General features: G+C 39.4%; 1 protein-coding gene across 3 annotated transcripts; it reads right to left on the reverse strand.

Annotated features, from left to right (window-relative positions):
- Nucleotides 1–6,931: 6,931 nt before the first annotated feature.
- lhx9 (LIM homeobox 9) lies at nucleotides 6,932–20,834 on the reverse strand. 3 transcript variants are annotated; one of them, XM_030082498.1, is made up of 6 exons: nucleotides 20,548–20,834; nucleotides 16,813–17,051; nucleotides 15,690–15,892; nucleotides 14,273–14,631; nucleotides 10,697–10,899; nucleotides 8,659–10,145 (listed from the first exon to the last, which is right to left on the reverse strand). In XM_030082498.1, the coding sequence occupies exons 2-6, from the start codon at nucleotides 16,990–16,992 to the stop codon at nucleotides 9,891–9,893; spliced, it is 1,200 nt and encodes a 399-aa protein (XP_029938358.1). In that variant the 5' UTR covers nucleotides 16,993–17,051; nucleotides 20,548–20,834; the 3' UTR covers nucleotides 8,659–9,890. The 3 variants fall into 3 exon arrangements, with proteins under 3 accessions (XP_029938361.1, XP_029938358.1, XP_029938360.1); XM_030082501.1 differs by lacking the exons at nucleotides 8,659–10,145; nucleotides 20,548–20,834 and adding an exon at nucleotides 6,932–7,468 and having other exon boundaries at nucleotides 16,813–17,509; XM_030082500.1 differs by lacking the exon at nucleotides 20,548–20,834 and having other exon boundaries at nucleotides 14,273–14,628; nucleotides 16,813–17,510.
- Nucleotides 20,835–22,392: the final 1,558 nt, after the last annotated feature.

A 22,392-nucleotide genomic window follows, 5' to 3' on the forward strand; every position in this document is an offset into this window, starting at 1 on the left:
CCCTATTTCTCCCGCTGCTGCGCCTCCCCTGAAGCTCTTTGGTGTTACCCAGGGGAGGCCCACCCCACACTTTGAGAAGCAGTGTGAGTGTGTGACTGTCTGTCTCTCTGTGTTTTCCCTGTCATGGACTGGTGACTTGTCCAGGTTGTGTCTTGCCTTCAGCCATCGTCAGCTGAGATTGGCTCCAGCGCCCTGTGAACCCAAGGTGGATCAAATGGTGTAGAAGATAAATTTTATAGCAGCAATACAATTCAAGAAAAGTTGCACCTGTGCCATAATGGGTCAAAAAATATGCCTTTTTCAGTTAAGATGTACATTTTGCACACTTGAATATTACTCAGTTATTATGTTTAAATGTTCAACAAATAACATATGAATGTACTAAAACAGAGAAAATTTAAAAACAGAAACAAAGCCAGGAAATCCACGATTTAGACACATTCTCAGATTTATAAATGTATTCAAAAATTTAAACCTTCAATTTTACTCTCTACCTGAGTGTTTACCTCTACCTTTGTTTACATGATGCATCTGCACATCTTGAATCCATATGTGTTAAGATGTCTTTAAATTGTGTAGAAATTAAGGGACAATGAAAGGGTTTCATTTCTACATTTTTATTAAATTTAGTGTTAAAAAATCCCTGCCATTTAGGACATTCACTTACATGCAATTATAGTTTTATTTATACCCATGAGTGCAATTTATTTTACATTTTAGCTAGCACAAATAGTGATTGTTATTCTGCAAATGTATGAAGGCAAATTAAGGTTGATGCAGAAATTAAAATTCAGACAAGTTGTTACCATCAAAGTCTTTATTTGCTCATGTTAAAAGTAAAATCCATGTGCTTCGCTTGTGAAGAATAGATTCATGTATTTGAGCATTACAGCATGAATCCCTATTTATTATAAAAGAGAGGAAATTAATGATTAATGCAAAACAGGAAGAGCAGCTCACTAAAAATCATGTGACAAACAGTTTTGGTTTTTAAAATGGATTATGTTAATAATAAAGACTAGTTTAGCTTCTGGTTCAGAACTCCACATCCGCCTTAGATCTTCGTGTGACCCCTCAGGAGAATGTAATTCCCCACTTCACCGTAGGCACTAATGTGACCCTACACTGTGCGCCCAGAGTGCGCAAGCAGCAAATACTGACCCTGGGCCTCGTCCATCTAAATTCTTTGAACATTTTAGTGATATCATATTGTTGAATTGCAGATTGTAGGATTTTTTTGGAGCTTTTTCTGTTTCACATTAAGGGACATTTTTTGTGAAAATGTACAAAAATTTTGAGACACTTTTATGTAAAATGTTCACATTATTTGCAGTGCGTACTCCTACACAGTAGCAGTCTTTCATCTTTGAAATATGGTTTCATAGAATATTATAGATTCATATGCAGTTTTCAAGTATTCAAAGTAGCTTGACATCGGATAGATTTGATTTTAAACTAGCATGATTACCTTGCATTGGAAGCCAGATAATATCTCTCAGTCAAAGAAGTTATTAAACTGTATCTAGGATAATGTGAGCTTTTTCCATGTAAATTTATATCATTGTCTTGATGGACTTCATGAAGCTCCGACATCCCAGGTATGACTGCCGAAATATGTGAAAGAGTGAAATATAAATGTCATTCTTCCTGTGTGAATTCCTGATTTGAAAAGCAAAAGTACAATATTTACCTCTTTGACGACTCGGTGTCAAATGAATAACGAGCATGAAACAGAATAATACACATGGTTCAGGACTGTTGGCTTAATTTGCTTTCATTGACAGTAGAAAAAGACTCAGTTACTTTCCACCGATGTTGGTGACAAACTATTAAGTAGCAACAAAACTAAAAGATTTGATATTTTAACTTTGTTTAGAATTTCTGAGATGATCTGTTGTGTGAGTAAGTGTGACTGTCAGCGTGTGCAGTGGAGAGATAGAGGCAGCCGAGGCTTAGTGGATTTTCCTGAACACACGTTGAAATATGCACGCAGTCTTGCTTGCCATCATTATACACATGCATGGAGACTACCCACACATCCCATGGCACACACACACACATCCACGCCGTCTGTAATTGGGAATATTAAGAGAAGTTATTGGTAAAAAATGGTATTGCGTATTGACACGCATGGACAGCGAGAGCATCTGGAAGCTGATCAGCTTACTGTGCTTTGATAAAAGCTTCAGTGCTGATTTCAGACTGACAATTCAAACACTGCTGATACACAAGAAACACATCTGTCTTCTTCCCATCCCCATTGTTAATAATCAACAAGTTAGGTGGGGTTGTGTTTTTTCTCCATACTTCAATAGCCTTTTTTGTTAACCTCACTGCAAATATGGAGAAGGGAAAGATGCCTGGAGTGTGGGATTTTTTCCCCCTTTTTCTTCAACAACAGTTGAAGATTAAAAGAAATGTCTCACAGAAATCTGTCAATTCTGTATGTGAATAATGCTGTGTGGAATTTAATGGCATGAGTTATATTGGGTTTCCTCTACACCCACATTTTCTTTCAATAAGATCAATGCCGCTCAGTGACAGATAGGGACGGTCTTTTGTATCTTCAAATTTCAGGTTTCTAAGGGAATAATTAGATGGATGGATGAAAAGTAATGCATCAGTCTGCAAGGGGAGCTGCACCCCGAGATCCTCTAGTTCAACACGCATGCCTCCACGTCTGTTTGGTAGAAAACTGTTTAATAATCGTGTTGGATTTCTATTGTTCTAAAAGTGGCTCTGTGCACTGATCTGCCGCTTTAAACCAATGGCAAACTTTTTGTGTTCTTTTAGCTGATATTGTTTATTTAACAGAGAGGATTTCCTTTTGATTTGGGGATATTTTTTAGCATGAAGAGTACTGTCGTCTTTTTCACTCTGTTCCTTTTCAAACTTTCTGGTGTCGCTTGCAGGTAACCATGACGGGAAAGGTACTTCCTCCAGGGGAAATGAAAAAGGTTGAATTGCTGAGTTTATAGAGAAACATTTTAGACATTTTACTGTAAATGTGACATTTATTTCTGATACGATGTGCAAAATTTGTCTCACTGTTTGGGCCCTTCTCTGTGGAATTTCATACGAATGTAAATAAATTGTATTTTACCTGAATTTAGATAATATATCTCGTTGCTTATGACCATATTAAAGCGCAATAACTAATATGCACGATATGAACTGTATGTCTTCACAAACCAGAGTATTTATATTATTTTAGACCCACATGCACATTCGTTCGGTTTTTGTTTCTTTGCACATTCAGAATCGTGTGTAATCCTATTCAGGCTTCTCGATGCTAAATATGCTGAATTTTTGCTCCCAGGGGCTGAAAGCCAATCTTAAACACCTAAAGAGGAAAAAACTGTTGGTGTTTTTACTCGTGTCTTTTTTATTTTCCTGTGTGTTGTTGATCTGGCTCAGGGGTTAGGTATGACTGCAATGTGGTAGAGACAGAAGCTGCAGTCAAAGCTCCTGTGATCGGGTGCAGACTTCATAGAGACCAGCAGATGGAGGGGAGAGGAGCTGCGTGCATCCTGAAGGTTTAGCAAGAACTGAGAGGTTACACTCCGCCAGTACAAAGATGACCTGTCACACACTGAAACATGCCGTACCAATGCAGACGAGCTTCCTGTTTATGCACCTCACAGAGTGCAGCTATCACAGGGAAAGAGAAAAGGGATTACAGATGGAAATGTGTATGAAATGTTGTCTCTCTCTTCATATACCCAGGCGAACTTGGAGGCACCGTGCAAGTGATGCCTGAATTTCCATTTTATTCTCTAATTAATGTTGTTTTGTCTTCAAAGTGCAATTGCAACCTGTAGTTATCAGCCTTGATCGCAGCATTTTCAAGGTTGTCTAGATGTGAGCCGTCACATAACAAATAGGTGTAAATATAGAATAACAGCACAATAGAGACTTAAAGGATTTATGGCATGTGGAGAGCATTGTACAAATGAGGCACAAGAGACATAGTCTGTGATAATGTGAAGGACAAAACTGGCATTTTATTTCTGTCTAAGTCACTTTATAAGAAAATTGTTTGGCTGCTGTTGTGTGTCTCAGTTTATGTGTACCTGCATGTGCACCAATAAATTTGTGTGTAGCTTCTTTTGGCAGACACCCAGCACAGCGGATCATCTCCACCTGCTCGATATCAACAAGAGGGGCAGACCTCAGTCACACACACACACACACACATGCTCTCGCAGCAGTTGAGCTGTGTTTCACTCACATCGTCACCCCTCTGACATCTGTCTATGTGTGTGTCCCTGCACTGGTGTGTATTTGAGTTAGCGGGGTGGTTGGTGTGCGAGGTGAGGTTAAATAGGCGCCTAGCAATGAGAGCAGGGTACTGAAGCGGAACTGGCAGAATATCACACACACACACACACACACACACACACACACACACACACAAGCAGTGACAATTGAAACAACACTATCAGAGCAACATGTAAACTCCAGGTGTAGCCTATGCCTCAGTGGTTATTCCATACTTTGTTTGGCTCGTGTCGCCTGTCACTGTAAATGTATAATGTGTGGAAATGTGTTACCGTGAAAGTGTGTGTGTTCGCAGAGACACGCTGTCCTGGACTATCATGTAGGTGGTGAGAATTACAGGTGTTGTCAGCCACAGAGAGGACAACTTTGTTCTGTCGTATCCTCCAAAACGAATCACACCTGTTGCTTTAGATGTGGTACAACAGCTACTATTGTCTGCATGTTCGTGACTTTGATGCATTCAAAGTATTGGACACCCACTGATTTAATTATGTGCCTGAAGTAGCTTCTGTAGTTGTTGCAAAGCTGAATTAGATACCAGAATTATTCATTTAAACCTGAGACTTCCCCTGATATTTTGTGTTTTGACGAGCACGAAGCTTATCCTTGTGTCTGTTTTTTCATTTGACCTTTAAGAACAACAATACTGAAGGATTAGGAAGAATCTGATCACCAACCTGTTAAGTCTGCGAATAAACTAGTCCCAAAAAAATTGTATTTCAACTGGAGTGCTGTTGGCTTTTGTGAATTGGGATGAATTTTGCAGCACTAAAAGTTGAGCACTCTTCCAACTGCTTATGAGTTTCATCTGTCAAGCGGGTTTTTATTAGTCTTTACATTGTTATGCTAAGTGCTCTGATATATGTGTGTAAATTGATGCTGTGAAATAAGATACAGATTCAGACATGTATTGGTACGTACTGATATTATTTTAATAGGTGTGTAGTGTATATATAGAGTAAGTGCAACTTCCTTTAAGGATTTTTCAACGGTAAGTATTTCTGTCACCTTAGTTTTCTTTCTTTTTTTTGAGGTCCACATCTGCTGGGTAGCCGCAGGATTGGAGAATGCTTTTTATAGTCATTGTAGACAGCTGTGCTTAAAGAGAAGTAGATAAATGCGGAAGGCCTGTTTGTGATACTTGCAGTTTGGCACAGTCGGTCTCAAGAACCATGAGATCAAAAGAAATTTGCTACACAAATGCTGGAACGTATGTTTACCCCCCATCTTCTTTTTTCATTTAATTATTTTTTTATGCTCTTTTCTTTTCTTTACAACTATCTGGACAAGAGAAAAGCAGCATTGTTGACAACAGGGAGGATGAGCAGGCATTGCCTATACACACACTGTATATACAAGAACATACAAATACCGATAAGATGCATTCCAGCCACCGGCGGCCCAACAGTGAACCCCTGAAATACTTGTCAACACGAGGCCATGATGTTGTCCAGAATTTTTCATCCAACAACTCCCAAAAAGCTGAGCGGTGCCTGGCTATGTTTGTTTGTGTTGCTGCTCCAGCCCTGTTTCCTGTAGCTGTGTGGCGTCAACCCGCCCACCGTCCTCCCGTCAGGCCTGCTGCCACAGCGCCCAGGCACCCCGGCGAGACTGAGGTTTCCTCCCGGACTGACGGAAGTGTTTGCTGTTTCCCACATTGTTGGAATTCAACACCAGCCTGTTTACTGGTACCCATGTGGCTTTAGTCTTTCTTTTGCCCGCTCTCCCTCTTTATTCCTTTCCTCCTTGTTGTTTACACTGTCTAACTAAATCTGTACTTGTTGTTCATACCAAGATCACTGTATTTATATCACTTGTGTCTGTGTTTAGTGTCATTAATCTAAGTGATGAATGAAAAGTTACCCTTTTTTTTCTAAGTTATGACAAAAGCGACTGTTTCTATATACTGATTTGTTGTGTCTTTCAAATTGTGTGACAAAATGCAAAGTGTCCCATAGTGCAAATCTTTAGTGTGAGAGATGTTTATCATCCTAAACCACCTATTTAGAGGTGACACAATGTGAAATGCTCCACGCCTATGTACATTATAGTAATGAGAAACCAATGATTTCGTCTTCACGGGAAGCTGAATGTCATTAGCGGATAGGATTGAAGCAGCGCTACCCATATCCTCACAGTCACACTGGCGGTGTTTGTTTCAATATGTGCAACACTATATATGGGCATCAGGGACATCATTTTCATATGCTTTATTTTGCAGCTGACAATAAATCATACAGTAAATCAAAGGAAAAGAATATACATCTCAAGAAAAAATGTTAACAATATGATGAGGCGCATGCAAAATGAGAATCTCTTCTTTATCTGCTTTTGTGTTTCTTTTTTTTTTTTTACTTCCTTTCCACGGTACAGCCAGATGGCAAAGCTCCAGCTCTGCAGTCCTCTTCATACACTCATCATATCTGATGGGCATCCTGCTGCCGAGTTTCAAGGAGGCCGTGTATTTATGAAATGACACTTGTGACAAAAGAAATCTTCTATTTAGCAAGCAGATCCTTGGGTGGGGTCCATGTGGGGGCAGCTTGTGTTTACAGGTGTGTGTGTGTGTGTGTGTGTGTGTGTGTGTGTGTGTGTGTGTGTGTGTGTGTGTGGGGGGGGGAATATGTATTTATACTGTTCTTACTATAGAAGCAAGGCAATGGTTGTAGGACTGTATATCGTGTGTAAGTGTGTGTTTGTACATGTGTTAGTATGTGTGCTCATCGTCGTCACATCCATACTGTCTGTTTCACACTGTCGTTACTGGACGCTTGTGGTTTTACAGTTGCGTCCAGCAGCCTATCTGTGAGATTTTTTTTTAAACTATGTTACAGTACACTTTATTATCATTTTGGTGCATTTACCATTCCAATACAGAGATTATTTTTCACATTAATATCATATATATGGTACACTTCAGCGTCTCCTCCGTTGATGGATTCAAACATTCAGGACAAAGTTTTGCTTTTAAAAGAATTCTTGTACATTTGCAACTGAAACAGATTTTTTTTTTTTTTAATTGTTGGTCGTTCATTTATTTGTACTCAATATGCTATCATCTTATCCTAACATTGTCTTTGTCTTCAATGGTGAGGAATTCCCATCAAAGTTTTCCCCTTCTGTTAATACTTTAGGGAATTTTCAAACGTCGGGATGTATGGCTGTAATGCCCCAAGATTTGTTCTCCCTGAAAGAAACGATAGAGTAAGAATATATTAACTACAGAGCAACCTGGCTTTATGGGGTCTGCATTTACTCTTACTTCATTTTAGGCTTACCAATATATTATATGCAGAAATATATACTGTATATGTATAGCGATAAAAAGTCAATATGTGCTTTGCAGCATTCCTTTTATTGAAATTTAAAGCCACGTTCATGCATTAAAAAGCAATTTCATATTTTTGACTGCAGGGTTTAGATGCAAATCCATGGGGCATTACGTTGAAAACTATAAACATCATAAAATAGGAAATAGAAATTAAAAAATGGAGGCAAAAATGAAGACGTTCAACTGGTCCTAACAACTGAAAGCTCTCTCATTTGTCGATGTGAGAAAGGAAACATAATTGTATTCAAGAAAGAACACAAAAATGGCAAGTGTAATGAAAAATAAAACCCATTTAAAGCAAAGTATTTTTTATTCACACAAATTTAATAAGATATATAACAACCGTTTGGTCCATAAATATTTAAGGGGAAATAGTTTCTATACACCATCTTTATCAAGAAACAGGGAAACATGGACAATCTTGATAGAACACTTACTGTACTCAACTATTAACACGAAGATCAATATATAAGGTTCTTGGATTACCCAACTATATCTGAAAGAGTGCACAAATGCTTTCTATGACATCGCTGCCCCCTTTTTAACAGGATACACCATAAAAAGATCTTCGGAAATAAGATGCAAAACAGTACAAAACTAGTGAGGCGCCAAAAGGATGTGAATCAGTTAACAAAGAACACATATATCCTGAATTTCACAAACTTTCTCCCAAGTTATAGCATAAGGCACATAGTAGAACTGAGTTAGGCATCTACTTCATTAAGTAGATCAAGAGTGCCACTTTGTCCCACAATAGAACAAAATTGTGACGCTCACAATGAAACATATCAACTCCGTTGAAGATTTTGCTTTCTCTTTCCTCTCTATCTTTCAGCCAGAAGAAACATGTTTTTGGTCTGTTCAGTGGCAAGTGTTGTCAAAGAAAGTATAAGTATGGCCCAAAAAGAGAACACGAGGACAATGATTACCCACTGGCTGCTTCTTACGACTCCACCTATCTGAGGTCATTTGAATGTTGTTGTCAGATCTACAAATCTAGTCTGCAATGTCACAATCGCTATATTTCTCACCCCTACTCTATTTTTTTCTTTCATTTTCAAAATCACATCGTTACCCTGAGCAACATGATAAAATCAATAATGCACTTTTTTTTTACTGGGCAGTATATTGTCACTGTGCAATTGAGTTTAGCTGTGGATCTATGGATATGTCTACTCAGCTTCATCCATTTGACTTAGTCTATGAGGCCACAATTAAAATAAAAAGATGCTGCCATGAAAACAATCGATTACAACAGTGCCCATTAACTACTCAACCATCTGAATTTCCCGTGCTTATTTTTAATCATCAAACAATTTATATCAATGTGACTGCATTTACATGTTGAACAGTTACCACTGCACAGATTGTGGGATTTGTTTCTTTTTTTTTTTTCACCTCATTAAAAGTAAAGTTGTGAATCAAGACAAAATGTAAGTGGCTTAGCGTCTATCTGTCATTACAAGCTGCAATGGCTGGCTGCTTACAGTGTAATTTAGACGTTTTACAAGTAGCTCTGTGAGATATACCAATGTCTGATTCCGTCCAACTCAGTCTTCAAGACTGAAACATTCGGAAATAATTAAAGCCTGTTTTCTGGAGTTACCCAAATACAGAACATTCTACAAGTTTATTTAGCAAATTATTCCAGAACAGAAACAAAGTCTTTAAATTGAATAGTGCGAACACAGTGCATACATATACAGGTTTCTGAGGGCAAGATATTCATATTACTTTTAAATTTACCAATTGACCATAAATTAAGAAGGGCTCATTCTAATCAGAATTCAATACAAATGTACAAATAAAGTCAAATCATGTAAAGAAAATTCTACTTTTGCAAACAAGCTTCAAGTTTTGTTCTTTTTTTTTTCCTTCAAAAAATTTCAGAGTCCATAGCAGTTTACTAATTTCTTCAACTGCAAAAATGTCCAGTCCAAAATCAATCTCTGCATATGCCGTGCAGGTTCGAATACTACACATTAAAAAGATCTCCGTGTTTTAATGTGGTCACTGCTGCTGCTGCTGCTGCTGCTGCTGCTGCTGCTGCTGCTGTTGTTGCTCTTGTTGTTCTTGTTTGTGTACACAGTACAGCACTTTCTGTTCCAAGGAGCTGTCTCTGGTTGATTTAAAGGTGTCACTTAAAAAAATAAAAATGTAAATCGAGGAAAGAGAATAAAAAGGACCTCACCCCACCCACCCACCCAAAAAAAAAAATTTAAAAATCCCAAAGAAATTAAAAAAAAAAAAAAAAAATCAGTCTGCTATTGAGAGCTTCTTAGAAAAGGTTTGTCAAGGTAGTTTGTGAAGGGCTCCCCGAATCATGGCTGTCCAAACTAGAGGTGACGGAGGTCACTACAGTGATAGAGGGGTTTGTCAGGTCTGTTAGTGTGGCCGCGCTGGAGGGGGGGGTCAGGGCCCCACTGTCGGATGAGGGTGGAGGGAGTGAGGTGCCATCAGCCTTATCAACACCTCCATTCTCCTGTCGCAAAACGTTCCTTCTGAATTTGGCTCTTGCGTTTTGGAACCAAACCTGCAAACCAATCCCAGTGTGGCTTTTACTTTTTTGTTTAAGTAGAATTACTTTTAAGAAAAGAAAAAAAAAAAAGGAAAGTATCAAATCATTGGTACAGTAGCTTACATGTCAAGTTAGCACACTTCTTTCTAATTTCATAAATTATTTTGGTATTAAGGGGCACTGAACACTGAATGCAAAATCCTATTTTTTTTCCTTTTAGCTGTGAGACATAAATTACCCCTTTCCGCCAAAGTAACTATAACACGGAAATGTGCACTCATGTTACTGACCAAGTTACCAGCAATTTTAAACTTGAGTTTCTACGCTTCACAACTCCTTATCTTTTTCCTTTCTCATAAGAATAACAATTACGATTACAAAAATTCACATAAATACCCCTGGATGTACATCTAATGACTAAATGGACCAACAAAACAAAGTAAAATCAAAAAGATGACTGATGGTAATTTTGGTGTGAAATGAGAGGGACATGGAGGGGGACTGGGATGCACGCACACAAACACGAGGAGTGATCACATTAGTTAGAAGAATGGCTCTCTGCTTACCTGTAGCACTCTCTTAGTGAGGCCTGTTTTCTGGGCCAGCTGCTTTAAGTCCTTGGCATCAGGGTTATGGTTGATGGCAAAGTAGGATTTCATTGTCCGCAGCTGATGGTGCTTGAAGGAGGTCCTCATGCGTTTGGTCTTCTGTGTTGGAGGGTAGGCCTGCTGGTCCCGGTCCAAGTGATCAGTGTCATTCTCATTACAGCCTGCAGAGAGGACAGAAAGCAGAACACAGTAAAATTATTTATCTCTGCAAGATTTCTTTTTTTTCCTTTCTCTCTCTCTCTTTCTTCTTGTTGTTCTGTTTAATTTTTTTCTGCATTCTTAAGGTTTCTTGATTGACGTCTAACTGATAATCAACCATCCCACTCCACTGCTGTAAAGGGAAATTATTCAAATCAGAAAATATGCTTGAATCAAATTATCCTAGGTGTCACTAATTAGATTTCACACTAGTTTAAAGGTTGAAAATTACATTAGGTATGTTTCAATATGGTCAGTATGGAAAGGACAAAATCATTTAAATCAAATGTGTTATAAATTTGTCTTCATAAAACTTTGGTTTACCCAACAGTGACAGTCAGGAAACTGATTCAAGTGAATAAAATTGCATTAATCTGATGTCATTATATATAAACAACCCATTGGGTGTTGTGGACTTTTTTCCATTAAAATCTATGTTAGTAATTATCAAACATAAAAATGATAAATATTCCCCAGAGACCCGGACAGAGCTGAGTTATCTCTGCTTGTGTTTGCAAAGACTAAAAGGCCTAATGGGCTCCATTTGTCAAAAGCTGAGTGCAAAGAATCACAACAAATTTACTGTGTTAAATGCTTGCATTGCTAAGAATATCAACTATAATACTTATAACTTCAAAAAATATAAGATTACATATATTATTTCATTTTCACTAACTTGCTCCACTGAGATGGAATAACCTTTTTGAGTAATTACAGCAAAAACATTATGTGTAAATACCAATATTTCTACAATGAGCTTTCTTTTACAGCTCATGTATATGAGAAAGGACCCAAAATAATTTAGTGTCTTATTTTACTTTAAAGACAAAAGAGAATATTAAGCCAGAAGCGACTTCCCGAATTATCTACCACATTGTATGCATTCCCAGTCTCCCTTCACTGAAAAGCCAGCCAGCTGGTTTTCTCAATGGGTAATAAAACATCCTATTAAATAAACTAACACCTCATCATAAAGATGGAGTGCAAACAGAGCCACAAATTAATTACTTGGCTAAATAACAAACCTGCCTGGATCAGGCAGAAAGTTGTTTTGCTTTTTGTTTTGTTTTTTTGATTCTAGGTTATTATTTAATCAGTGTCATTGTATTGCTATCTATAATGCTGTAAAATATATATTTTTGTGTTATAGAACACTTTTTGTGACGGCTTTCTCTACAATAGCATAAACAATGATTTATAGATACGTTTTCCTTCCCCAAGCTGCACAGGATTGTGTTTCACTTGGTATTACCCACTAGGGGTCTCTATATCCAAACAAGACCAAACTACTGAGTGGTGGGGAATACGCTGAAGACTCGCTCACCTTTCCCTGGTGAAAACAAACACGAATGTGCTCACTAAAGCTGAAACAAAACCTCTCCCTACACCTCCTGATCTTCAGAGCAAAACGTTAACATGAACAATTTGATCCTATAATGAGAAAGGTTTCCAAAGTGTGATCGCAATGTCGCGATTGAGGCAAAGGAGCACTTTGGAAGGGGAAAAATGGCTCCTTGTCGCTTCTTAATTTAATTACAAACATGAGCAGTTGTTTTCCTCTAGTTTATCAGCCAAATCGAACACTGCCAGTCAGATTAAATCCTCGTTTAGAACCAGTTCACAACCCCTCTCCCAAAAATAAATAAATAAATTTAAAAAAAAAAAAAAAAAAAACATCCATACAAGCTTAACGCAAATCCACCAACAATTCTCTTTTCACATTAATGAAAAGAAAAAAAAAATTGTATTCTGTTTAAATTCCCCCTAATGAAAGATCAGATTCCCACTGGGGCTTCTGTGGGGTCTAACAGGGAGTCCACAGTAACATCTTTTTTCTTTTTTTTTTTTTCTTTTTTTCTTTTTTGGTTTTGTTTTGTCTTTGGGATTTCCTCTTGAGTGTGTTTTTCTAGGCTGCCCGATGTGACTGCACTACATTTTAACACAATGATGCAGTGCTTCAGGAGGTAAAATCACAGGACAAACAATGGACATTTCGCCACGATGGCATCTATGACAACTTTAGGATTTGCATAATCCCTCGGAATTGTGTGTTTACGAATAGCGAACCAAAGCTCTTTCAGCCGGAGCAGTGACTGTACAGTGTTGTGTTTTGAGTGGCCCCGGCCTCTCCCCGCTGCAGGCCCCTCTGCCCGCTGCCGCTGAGGCTGCTGCTGCTGCTGCCGCTGCTGCTGCCTGAGTCCCTGAGAACTGTGCTGTGCGCCGCACAGGAGGCCAGGGATTCCAACGTCACCTTCAATTAAGGAAGAACAATTAACGCGCAGATTACCCCTATTCCTCCCCATTCACCGGGAACACTGGAAACTTGGCGCACAATGACCAACTTTCTCAACCGCGCACTAATTCGCAGAAAGCGACAACAAAATGGGGACGCTGCAGGGAGGGTTTTTGGGGGGCCCGGGTCATAATACTCTGAGATCCTCTGCAAGATTTGAGATGAAACCTACTTTTAACAGTAGCTCAGAGTGCACTGAGAGGATCTTTCTTCCTCCAACAAAAGTAAAACACCCACAAAACACTTAAGTGAGTATTCAACCGCAATTTTACGCAGCAGCCCTAAACAATATTTACCCCACTCACAGGCATTCTACTGCGCAATAAATTCATCCTAATTATAAAAGTCGATTGAAAGTTGACTGCGGGGTCAGATTTCGATCATTGTCTGTGTAACACACGCCATAGAAACCGTGCGTAAAGGGACAGAGATCTCCAAATCAATTAGCCCCTAGGGTGCGGCGGTCCAGCCGATGTTCGCCTTCATTTGCGAAGCTCACATTACAGATTTATTAATATAATGCGACTGATGCAGCCGGGCTACTGAAGCAAGTGACCAAGGTTTTGTGCGTAACGAAGCACAACTCCGAGAGAAATCATGAAAAAAAAAATCGTCCTCAATAATTTAGTGGTGGGATTTTTTTTGCGTAATCCCTCATATTTTCTTAACCATCTTCAAAAAACACTGGAAGTGAGACGATGAGCTTTGATGAGCGCAGTCCGATGACCATTTCTAAAAACAGCAACACAGCCAAATCACCACTCCTGGTTCTTGTGACTTCATGGTGGATCAAGTGTACATCATAATATTTCACACTAAGCCTCGGATTAAAAGATATTAAAGCCTCCCTGTAGATTTTTCTGCCTTCCGTTCCTGGGCTTATCCACACACACAATATAAAGGTCAAAGAGTTACAACTGTGAGCCACTTATGCACCAAATAACTACGTGGGAATAGCCTGAATCTATACAAGTTATTTTTGAAAAATGTGTGAACATGTTGAGTCGACATGAGATCCGGCTCTACGCAGCACGCTGTCTCACTTGTGTTATAGCTGGGTATATCTATCCCCATGGCTGGGCTCTTCCTCTTGCGCGGCCTTCCCTTCTGCGCGGTGCCGGTGCCGTTGAAGTAGGGGAGGGCGAGCCCGCCGCCCTTGGCTGCCAGTTCGGCGAAGTTGAGCTGGGGGTGGTAGTCCGGTCCCTGCACCAGGGTCTCGAAGTGGAGCCGGCAGTACACCAGGCTGTCCTTCATGCCGAAGTGATCGCCCGTGGTCAGGGTCTTGTTGCAAGTGGTGCACGTGAAGCAGCTCAGGTGGTACACGGAGTCGCGCGCTCGCATCACCATCTCCGAGGCCGATATCCCGAGGTGGCAGCGCGCGCACCTCTGCACGGAGAACCTTCTGGAACAGGCACATCGTCAAGAACCCTCATACATAAAACCTGAACGGGACAAACACACACGGGACGGGAGCGCGGGTCCAAATACGACCTGCACTATCCCTGCATGGTGAAAGTAGGCCGGCCAGGTCTCCGCTTGCTTTCTTCGGGTATCACACTAACAAAGGGCTGTAAGTGACACAAACTGTGCTCTATTTACTGGCTGTGATGGGCCTATATTTTTCAGCTTGCTTTTTTTTTTTCTTCTTCTTTTTTTGCCAAGACCCACATCTGGCTTACAATTCAGCGCGTGTGCACAAAAGATACTCCCTGACAGACATAAAGCCACAGTATAATGAAACCTACAGCTGCACACCGATTGACGTTGCTTAAGACGTAAAGCACAAGGCTGAGCTATAGAGGCTGCACTACAAGACTGCTTATAACAACATCTCTTGTCTCTCGTGAGATATTTTTCTATAACAGCGTTTTGAAACAACGTTCTGGCTCATGCGGGACGATAAGTGTGTTGCTCAACTATGGCACAAAAAAAAAACCCCACAACCGCATTTTTACAGGCTATTTTCGGGCCAACTAAAACATTACTTTCGAACACAAAACTACACAAATGCATGCTGCAAAGATGATGATTATGAATTCATTTCGATTGGATTACACCTCACTCCGATCTATACAGAAAACACTACACCTGGGCTGGTCCACAAATTAACTACAGTTTCAATATCTCTGATAACTCCCAATTAACGCCATACAGGCCCCCTGTTGGGCTGCTGGGTTACTTTTCAGGCTTAATTGGACCAAAAGGCTTCATCCTAATTCCAGGTGAAAAGCCTGTTGAATGAGGACTGAGAGTGGCTGTATACAATTAATGACCAAATGCTTTTGTATGAGTTTAAAATAATCTTCACCATAGATCATGAGTGGGTCAGTTTTTAAATGAATCTATGGGAAAGGGAAAAAACAAGCAGACAGCCCAGATTTTTTTCTTTTCTTTCTTTTCTTTTTTTTTTTTTAGGTGAATTCTATATTTGTGTGAACGATTGACCTGAACTCCTCTTACCTGTAGTAATCCTCCTTGCAATAGATACTCCCATCCTTGGCAAAGCAGGTAAGCTCAGACTCCAGCGCTAGTTTACATTCACAGCATTTGAGACACCGCAGGTGCCACTGTTTGTCCACGGCCAGGAGGTAGTATCTATCCGAAATCTTGCCGCCGCAGCCGGCACACAGCGCTGGCTTCTCCGGGCTCATAGAAGGCATGGTCTGCATGGAGGAGAGACAAGACAGCTCAGGGCAACTGCTTCCTTCAGACGACTGCAGGGGAAACATTGTGCCAGAAATACTATCAAAAATAAAAAGAAAAGAAAAGAAAAAACAAACACTGACTGAGAAGTATTCTGCTCTTTAAATTATGTTTGTGTCAGCTGCCTCAATAATATTTTTTTAACAGCACAGCACAGTGACACATGTAAAGACTGAATATGCTTACAGGCCTCAACAGAATACATATTATATTTATATGCATTAAAACAAAAATAGGTGCTTGGAAATTAAATAAAATTAAACATTTTAAGAACTTGAAAATATAATTGTGCCTCTGAACGTTTATTTTATTGATATTACATACATTTTTGAAAAGAAAAACAGATTTTTAAATGCGATTAAATAAATTTAATATTACATTGTGTTGATTTAATAATAATAATAATAATAATAATAATAATAATAATAATAATAATAATAATAATAATAATAATAATAATAAATAATAATAATAATAATATACCGTTCTTAATTTTTTTGATAAAATTACTTTCAATTCGACTGAAACTAAATACTTTTTTTAATGTTATTAATACTTCATTGTCCTGCCATATATATCAACAGAAAACTAAAATTGTTGACAATTTATTCTTTTTTTTTTTACAAACTATTCCGTGTAAATAACAGAGTATAGCTGTTAGTGAGATCTAACATTTTAAGAGCTAGGAGATATTTTATCTTTAAAGGATTTTTTTTCTTTTTAAGAGGATGAACTCCTCCTGACTGCTCTCCTAAACAACTGCACTTTTCTGGGCATGTCTGCCGTGCCGCAGTCCCTCTTCTATTTTTTATTTTTTTTACGCACGTTTTAAACAGGAGCTTTAACATAAAGCCACAGACGGGTCGAGCCGGCCTCTTACCGACTCTCTGCCGTTGAGCTGCATGCCCTTAGCCAGTCGTGACTCCGTTTTCGACCTTCTCTCCATCTCCTCCATGATTCCTTGGATGTGATCCCCGGAGATCCCGTGGAAAAGCATGGCTCCCGATCCTGGACGCAACGTGCAACTGCCTGCCTCAGTCTTGCAGCCCACAACTTCCATATACTGTGCTGTAGCGCTGCGCCCCGCTTTTTCAGCGGATCCAAATGGACTGTGAGGCTCTAAGGGAGGCACACAAAACAATGACACAACCCAAAAGACTCAGAGCAGCTCCACGGCAGAGTGCAGAAAAGGCAAGTGGAAGAAAAAGGGAAAAAACGAAGAAACTACAGCATGGGTGGGACAGGAGGAATGGTGGTGGTGCACCAGCTTTTTCCTTCTTCCCGATAATAACTGGGCTCCAGAAAAATAAAAACAAAAAAACAAAAAAAAAGGAAAAAAAAATAAATATAGTCCAAATGATGCCACACACCGGTGTGGAAGTGGTGGGGATGGAGAAGGGGAAGCTACAGTGGGCGCTCGCAGAAAAATAATGACACAAAGTTTTGTGTTGTTTCTGTTCTGGTGATTTCTCTCTCTCGGTTTCCTAGTCTGGGGTTCCTCTAAGCTTGGAGGTCAGGTTGGGACTGCCTGGATTTGAGAACCGTGTCCTATTTGTGGGGAGAGCAAAGCCGGCCCAGTCTGAATAATTTGGTAGGAGGAGTTCCCTTCTCTCTCTCTCTCTCTCTCTCTCTCTCTCTCTCCTCTCTCGCTCTCTCTCTCTCAACACACACACACACACACACACACACACACACACACGCACGCACGCACGCACGCACGCACACGCACGCACAGAAAGAGAGAGAGTTTCTCTCTTTCTCTGATTGCTATTCACCAACAAAGAGCTGTCACTCTCTCTCAAAAACTCCGATTCCGACTGAAGGAAGGACCACTACTGTATGGTATTGACATTTTCCTTACTTTTATTCCCCCATTTAAAAGAGCAGAGGCGGTAGCCTTGTCATACATTTCATGAATCGTAACTTCAGTGTAAATATGTTTATTTATTTTAAGCATCTTAAAGAAGTACAATAAAATACCAATAAAGTATGTTTAAAAAATATTCTCGAGGTTTTATTATAGCAGACAGAAATGACCTCACATGAAACATCGTTTAATTACAGTTTATTTGATTTATTTTGAGTTTAATTAAATTCTCTGTACTGAAGTTGTGCCTACGAAGAGTGACAGTTTTGGGAGTATAAAATGGCTTTAATCAGGTGTTTGGGTGTCTCTGAATAATGCAATAACTGTGTGTGTGCGCGTGTGTGCGTGTGTGTAGAAGTTGTTTATTATTGTCTTGGGCAGGGTGGTGATCACAGATAGGCTGGAGGGAGGGAATAGATAGAGTTCATTAAATAGTTTGACAGAAATTATGTGTGTGTTTGTATACATTTATACGTGTGTGTGTGTGGCATAACAGTTTCTTTTTCTTTGAACATGACGAATAACAATTTAAGTTAGGGTGTTCGTTTATTAAAAAAATATTGAAATGTAAGCCTGGTCTTCTGTGCAAAACTCACTTCACTTGCTCTCATTTGAAACAGGAATTATTCACTGTCAGAAAATTAATTAACACGGTCTTCTTTCTGTTTATTGAATCAGGGCCGGTACCTGCAGGAGAGTTGACTGGATGGCAGTCTGAGCCAGTGTGCAGAGGATGCAAAAAGATCTGAAGGGGAAGTATAGCCAATATAAACAAACTGGGAAACCACCACCAGCTGGTGGGTATTTTAAAATGTGTAGCTGTCTAAAATGAGATATAAATTTCACCTATTAAGCCTTAGTGTTGTGCACCGCGTGTTGTGCAGCTACAATTGGGAATTGTGTTATTTAAATGGACGTGAAAGCTGTGCTTACAAAATGAAAGAAGACGACTGAAGGGTTTATAGTGTCCGGAGAACCAAACATGGTGTCACAGACACAAAATGAGGTATATTTTCATTTCTACACTGACAAAGACCATTCTGCTCTTTACAGGCAAACTTGAGATAATGAGCGATGCTCTGCGCGGGATCAGTGATTGAAAACATCCCGAAACAACAAATAAAGTGGCTGAACGTGCACGTCTGCCTCATCCCCAATAATAGATTTACTGAGATGGGGGGTGTGGGGGTAAGGGTAGGGGGGGTTGCAGGTGTTGATGCTTCATCTCAAGACGTGTTACATTATCATGTGACCCCCCCAGCACACAGACACGCGCGCACACGCACACAGACAGACGCACGCACGCACACACAGTGAACTTGTGTTGGCTTTAATTGGAGGCCCCTTGATAGCAGCGCTGTAAGACGAGGCTTGAACCCTCCTGGACGGGCTGAACCTGCAGCTGCTCTAACGTTAATTTTCGCTCTGTCAGAGTCTCAGCAGCAGCCACGGAGCCCTGAAAAGAGCCCTAAAAGGACGCACGGATTTCATTTCACCTGGACAAAGACACCCTGAGAGCAGCCATCAGCTCACTCAGTGTGATATTCAATCTGATGTGTTTAAAAAAAAAAAAAAAAAAAAAAAAAAAACTATATTCCATATCGTTTTGCCTTTTCCCTTTTTAAATTTGAACATTTAACTTGGGACTGATTCCCGCCGTACAGTCTGATGTTTAGTCTGTGCAACTTTATGTTTCTTATGAAAGCGCCTCTCATTGCGTTAACGTCGATAATAAGCTCCTGTTTTGACCCGTTGCCTCCAGCAGTGACATTTCATTTGACTGAAGAGGGTTTAACAATGTGTCAGTGAACACCAAGGGGATGGGGGAATAATAACAATAATAACCTCTTTTGTGCTTTCGTTTTGTTTAGATTCATTTGCTTGTTTTCCCTTTTCCCATAATTAGAACATACCTTGCCTGAATACAAGCAGAGGAGCCCATTTTGTTTGTTTTACTTTTTGCTTTTATCACCCATTTAAATCAAAGAGCGACACCAGCATCTTCACATTATTTTTTAATAAATGACAAGAATAATTTTATTTCACAAAATATAATAGAATTAAATGTGCCGATAATTGTGATGAATAATATTAATAAATTCGGAGTAGAAAAACAAAGCTGATTGACACGGTGTCATTTTTACTTGAGTTATTGAGCATGATTTGACCTAATTTCTGGTTGCTGATCTTGTTTAGCTAAATTAAACGTTAAGTAATCACCGCTAAATAATATTACTGTTTTTAAAAGCACGTGGCAATTTCAAAAGAGTGAAAACTGCATTCAGTACAATATTAATACGTTTACAATTACACGAAGAACCATAAAGGATAAGTAGGCCACTAACTTTTAAGTAAAGGATTAAAAAAAAATAAAACTAGTAATATAATATTCACTGAGAAATAAAGAGACAAAGCCCATATTTTTCTAATCGTTCAAAAAAAAAATGTCATTGAACGACTACTTTTAGACATTTAGTTTTGTAACACGTTATTTTTTTTTTAAATTCGATTGCAGTAAAAGTGCTTTTAGTGAAAATAATCTGTAAAGTGAGTGAGTTTATACCCTTACACCTTCCAGCACATCCCAGTTAATCGCGGTGACTATTCTCCACTTCTCTGTATTTATCTCACGTCAGATCTGACGCGCATTGCTTCACCCGTGCTTCTTCTTTTTATTACAACAAATGCTACTTTTTATTGTTATTGCCTGGAGATAAATAAATAGCTAGGAAAAAAGGGGGGTCTTACCTGAGGCTGTGCGGTGTGTGAGAGAGATCCCTGTGCTGCGCGCAGGCTGAGCAGCTCCGGACTGTGCGCTGTGCGCTGAGGAGACGGAGGAAACACTGCCGGTAGATGGGGGCTGTTCCTCGTTTCTGAGCTCACACTCCCAGTTGCAGCGTCAATTAAAACACAAGGCATTTAAATATTCCTCTCTCGTGTGCAGACAGCCCTCAACACACCACAGCACACACAATATGGGAAGTCATGAGCCAATGGCCTTCCCAGCGTGCAGCCTGTAATATGTAGTCTATCCTGGAATTAAATAAGAAAAAGTCGTCACCAAATTTTTTACTTAAATGCCATTTTATAAGACAGGGTATGGTAACATTTCACGATTACACATTTAAATCTTAAAAACAAGACTCTTGCTGCATATGATTTTTATGTTTTTTGCTTGTTTGTTTGTTTTTTTAATTTTTTGTAGCCACAAAAACCAAGTACACCAGACCAGAAATATTGGCAACTTCAAGCATATGTTGGTTTTATATTTAATCAGAGAACGTATCATTACCTATCTTGAATGCACTAGGCAATACTCGATGAGATTCAAACGAAATGAATTTGTGTACAGTTCTAGTTTTACTGGTTGGAGAAATTTGTGTGAATAAATAATTAGATGAGTGTATCGTCAAAATAGATCAATCAATCTCACCAAGACGTGGAGCTCAGCAACACATGCCTGCAGGAAAATGTTTGGGTATTGAATAACTAAATACAGAATCGAAATAAAAGTGCCTGGTTATTGAAGATTTTTGTGTATTTTAGGGTCCATAACCAGAGAGCAGAGGGTGATAATTATCAAAGGGACTCTATTTCTTCACTTCTTTGTTTTGATTTTCGAAGGAGGATTAACCAAAAATTACATTTGCAAAAAGATTTTCACTAGCTCTGAAGACCAACAACTACACTTATTCTCTTTTTAAATGAACTATGTTAATAAAATCAATAACAACAACCCAATGAACCAGAAAGTTGGGTTCAGTTTTGTACCATACGAACTTCATTACAGTGTCCACTTTTCTGATCTGTCCACCTAGACTGATAAACTGGCAAAATCAAAATAAGTTCAACATTATATAGTGAGGAGATTCAGCCTTCTGCACACATGTGGGTTGTTATTGCAACATGTAATGAAAAAATAAATTCTGATGAAAAGTGTAGCAGTAGTTAATAATGTCAAGATCACAGTAAATATTAATACTGTTTATGTGTTGAAGATGGTTTGATTGTGAATGGTTATTCATAAGAGTGTACTTTCTCAGTTTAAGAGCTAAAGTAAATGTTTAAACCCTCATGGTCTTTTCCTGTTTAATTTGCTTGTGTATTACTGGATTCTTATTCCCCAGGCAGATGAGTGAGTGTGACACCCATCCATTCAATAATAAGAGTGAGGGAGCTCGTTGACTCCACTTGAGCTGTATATTTACTGTTAACATGAGAAAGGGAGGTCATCCATGAAAGAGGGTCTCCAAAATCTGCCAGCAGTCACCTCTTGGTGAGCAACACACTGAGGCAAAGACGCACAGATTTCAATGACAACAAGTGCACCGAAAAATGGTGGAAGTGAGCGCTGGGGCTGAGAGCAAAAGGGTGACAATTAATTACACCTCTGTACAGCCTGCATAAATGATCATGTGCCACACTGCTAACAGTCATTTTGCTTTGCTCTTCCAGCCTGGGTTGACATCACAGTGTATCTCATCAATAATGCAGCAACACTAAGATCCATTTCACTGTGTACCACAACACAGCGTTCTCCGAGCATGATACCCAGACAGACGCTGCAGCCGGCTCGGTTCACCGGCGAAACGG

This window comes from Salarias fasciatus, chromosome 23, assembly GCF_902148845.1.
Source record: "Salarias fasciatus chromosome 23, fSalaFa1.1, whole genome shotgun sequence".
In the NCBI taxonomy this organism is placed as follows: Eukaryota; Metazoa; Chordata; class Actinopteri; order Blenniiformes; family Blenniidae; genus Salarias; species Salarias fasciatus.

Bases quoted from the DNA above. Each gene is read 5' to 3' on its own strand.
- lhx9 (XM_030082498.1), bottom strand. From the start codon at position 16,992: ATGGAAGTTGTGGGCTGCAAGACTGAGGCAGGCAGTTGCACGTTGCGT. The intron at 10,900-14,272 runs GTGAGACAGCGT...TCCTCTCTGCAG, and splicing joins TATACCCAGCTATAACACAA to GCTGTAATGAGAATGACACT. The intron at 10,146-10,696 runs GTAAGCAGAGAG...ATTGGTTTGCAG, and splicing joins TCACTAAGAGAGTGCTACAG to GTTTGGTTCCAAAACGCAAG.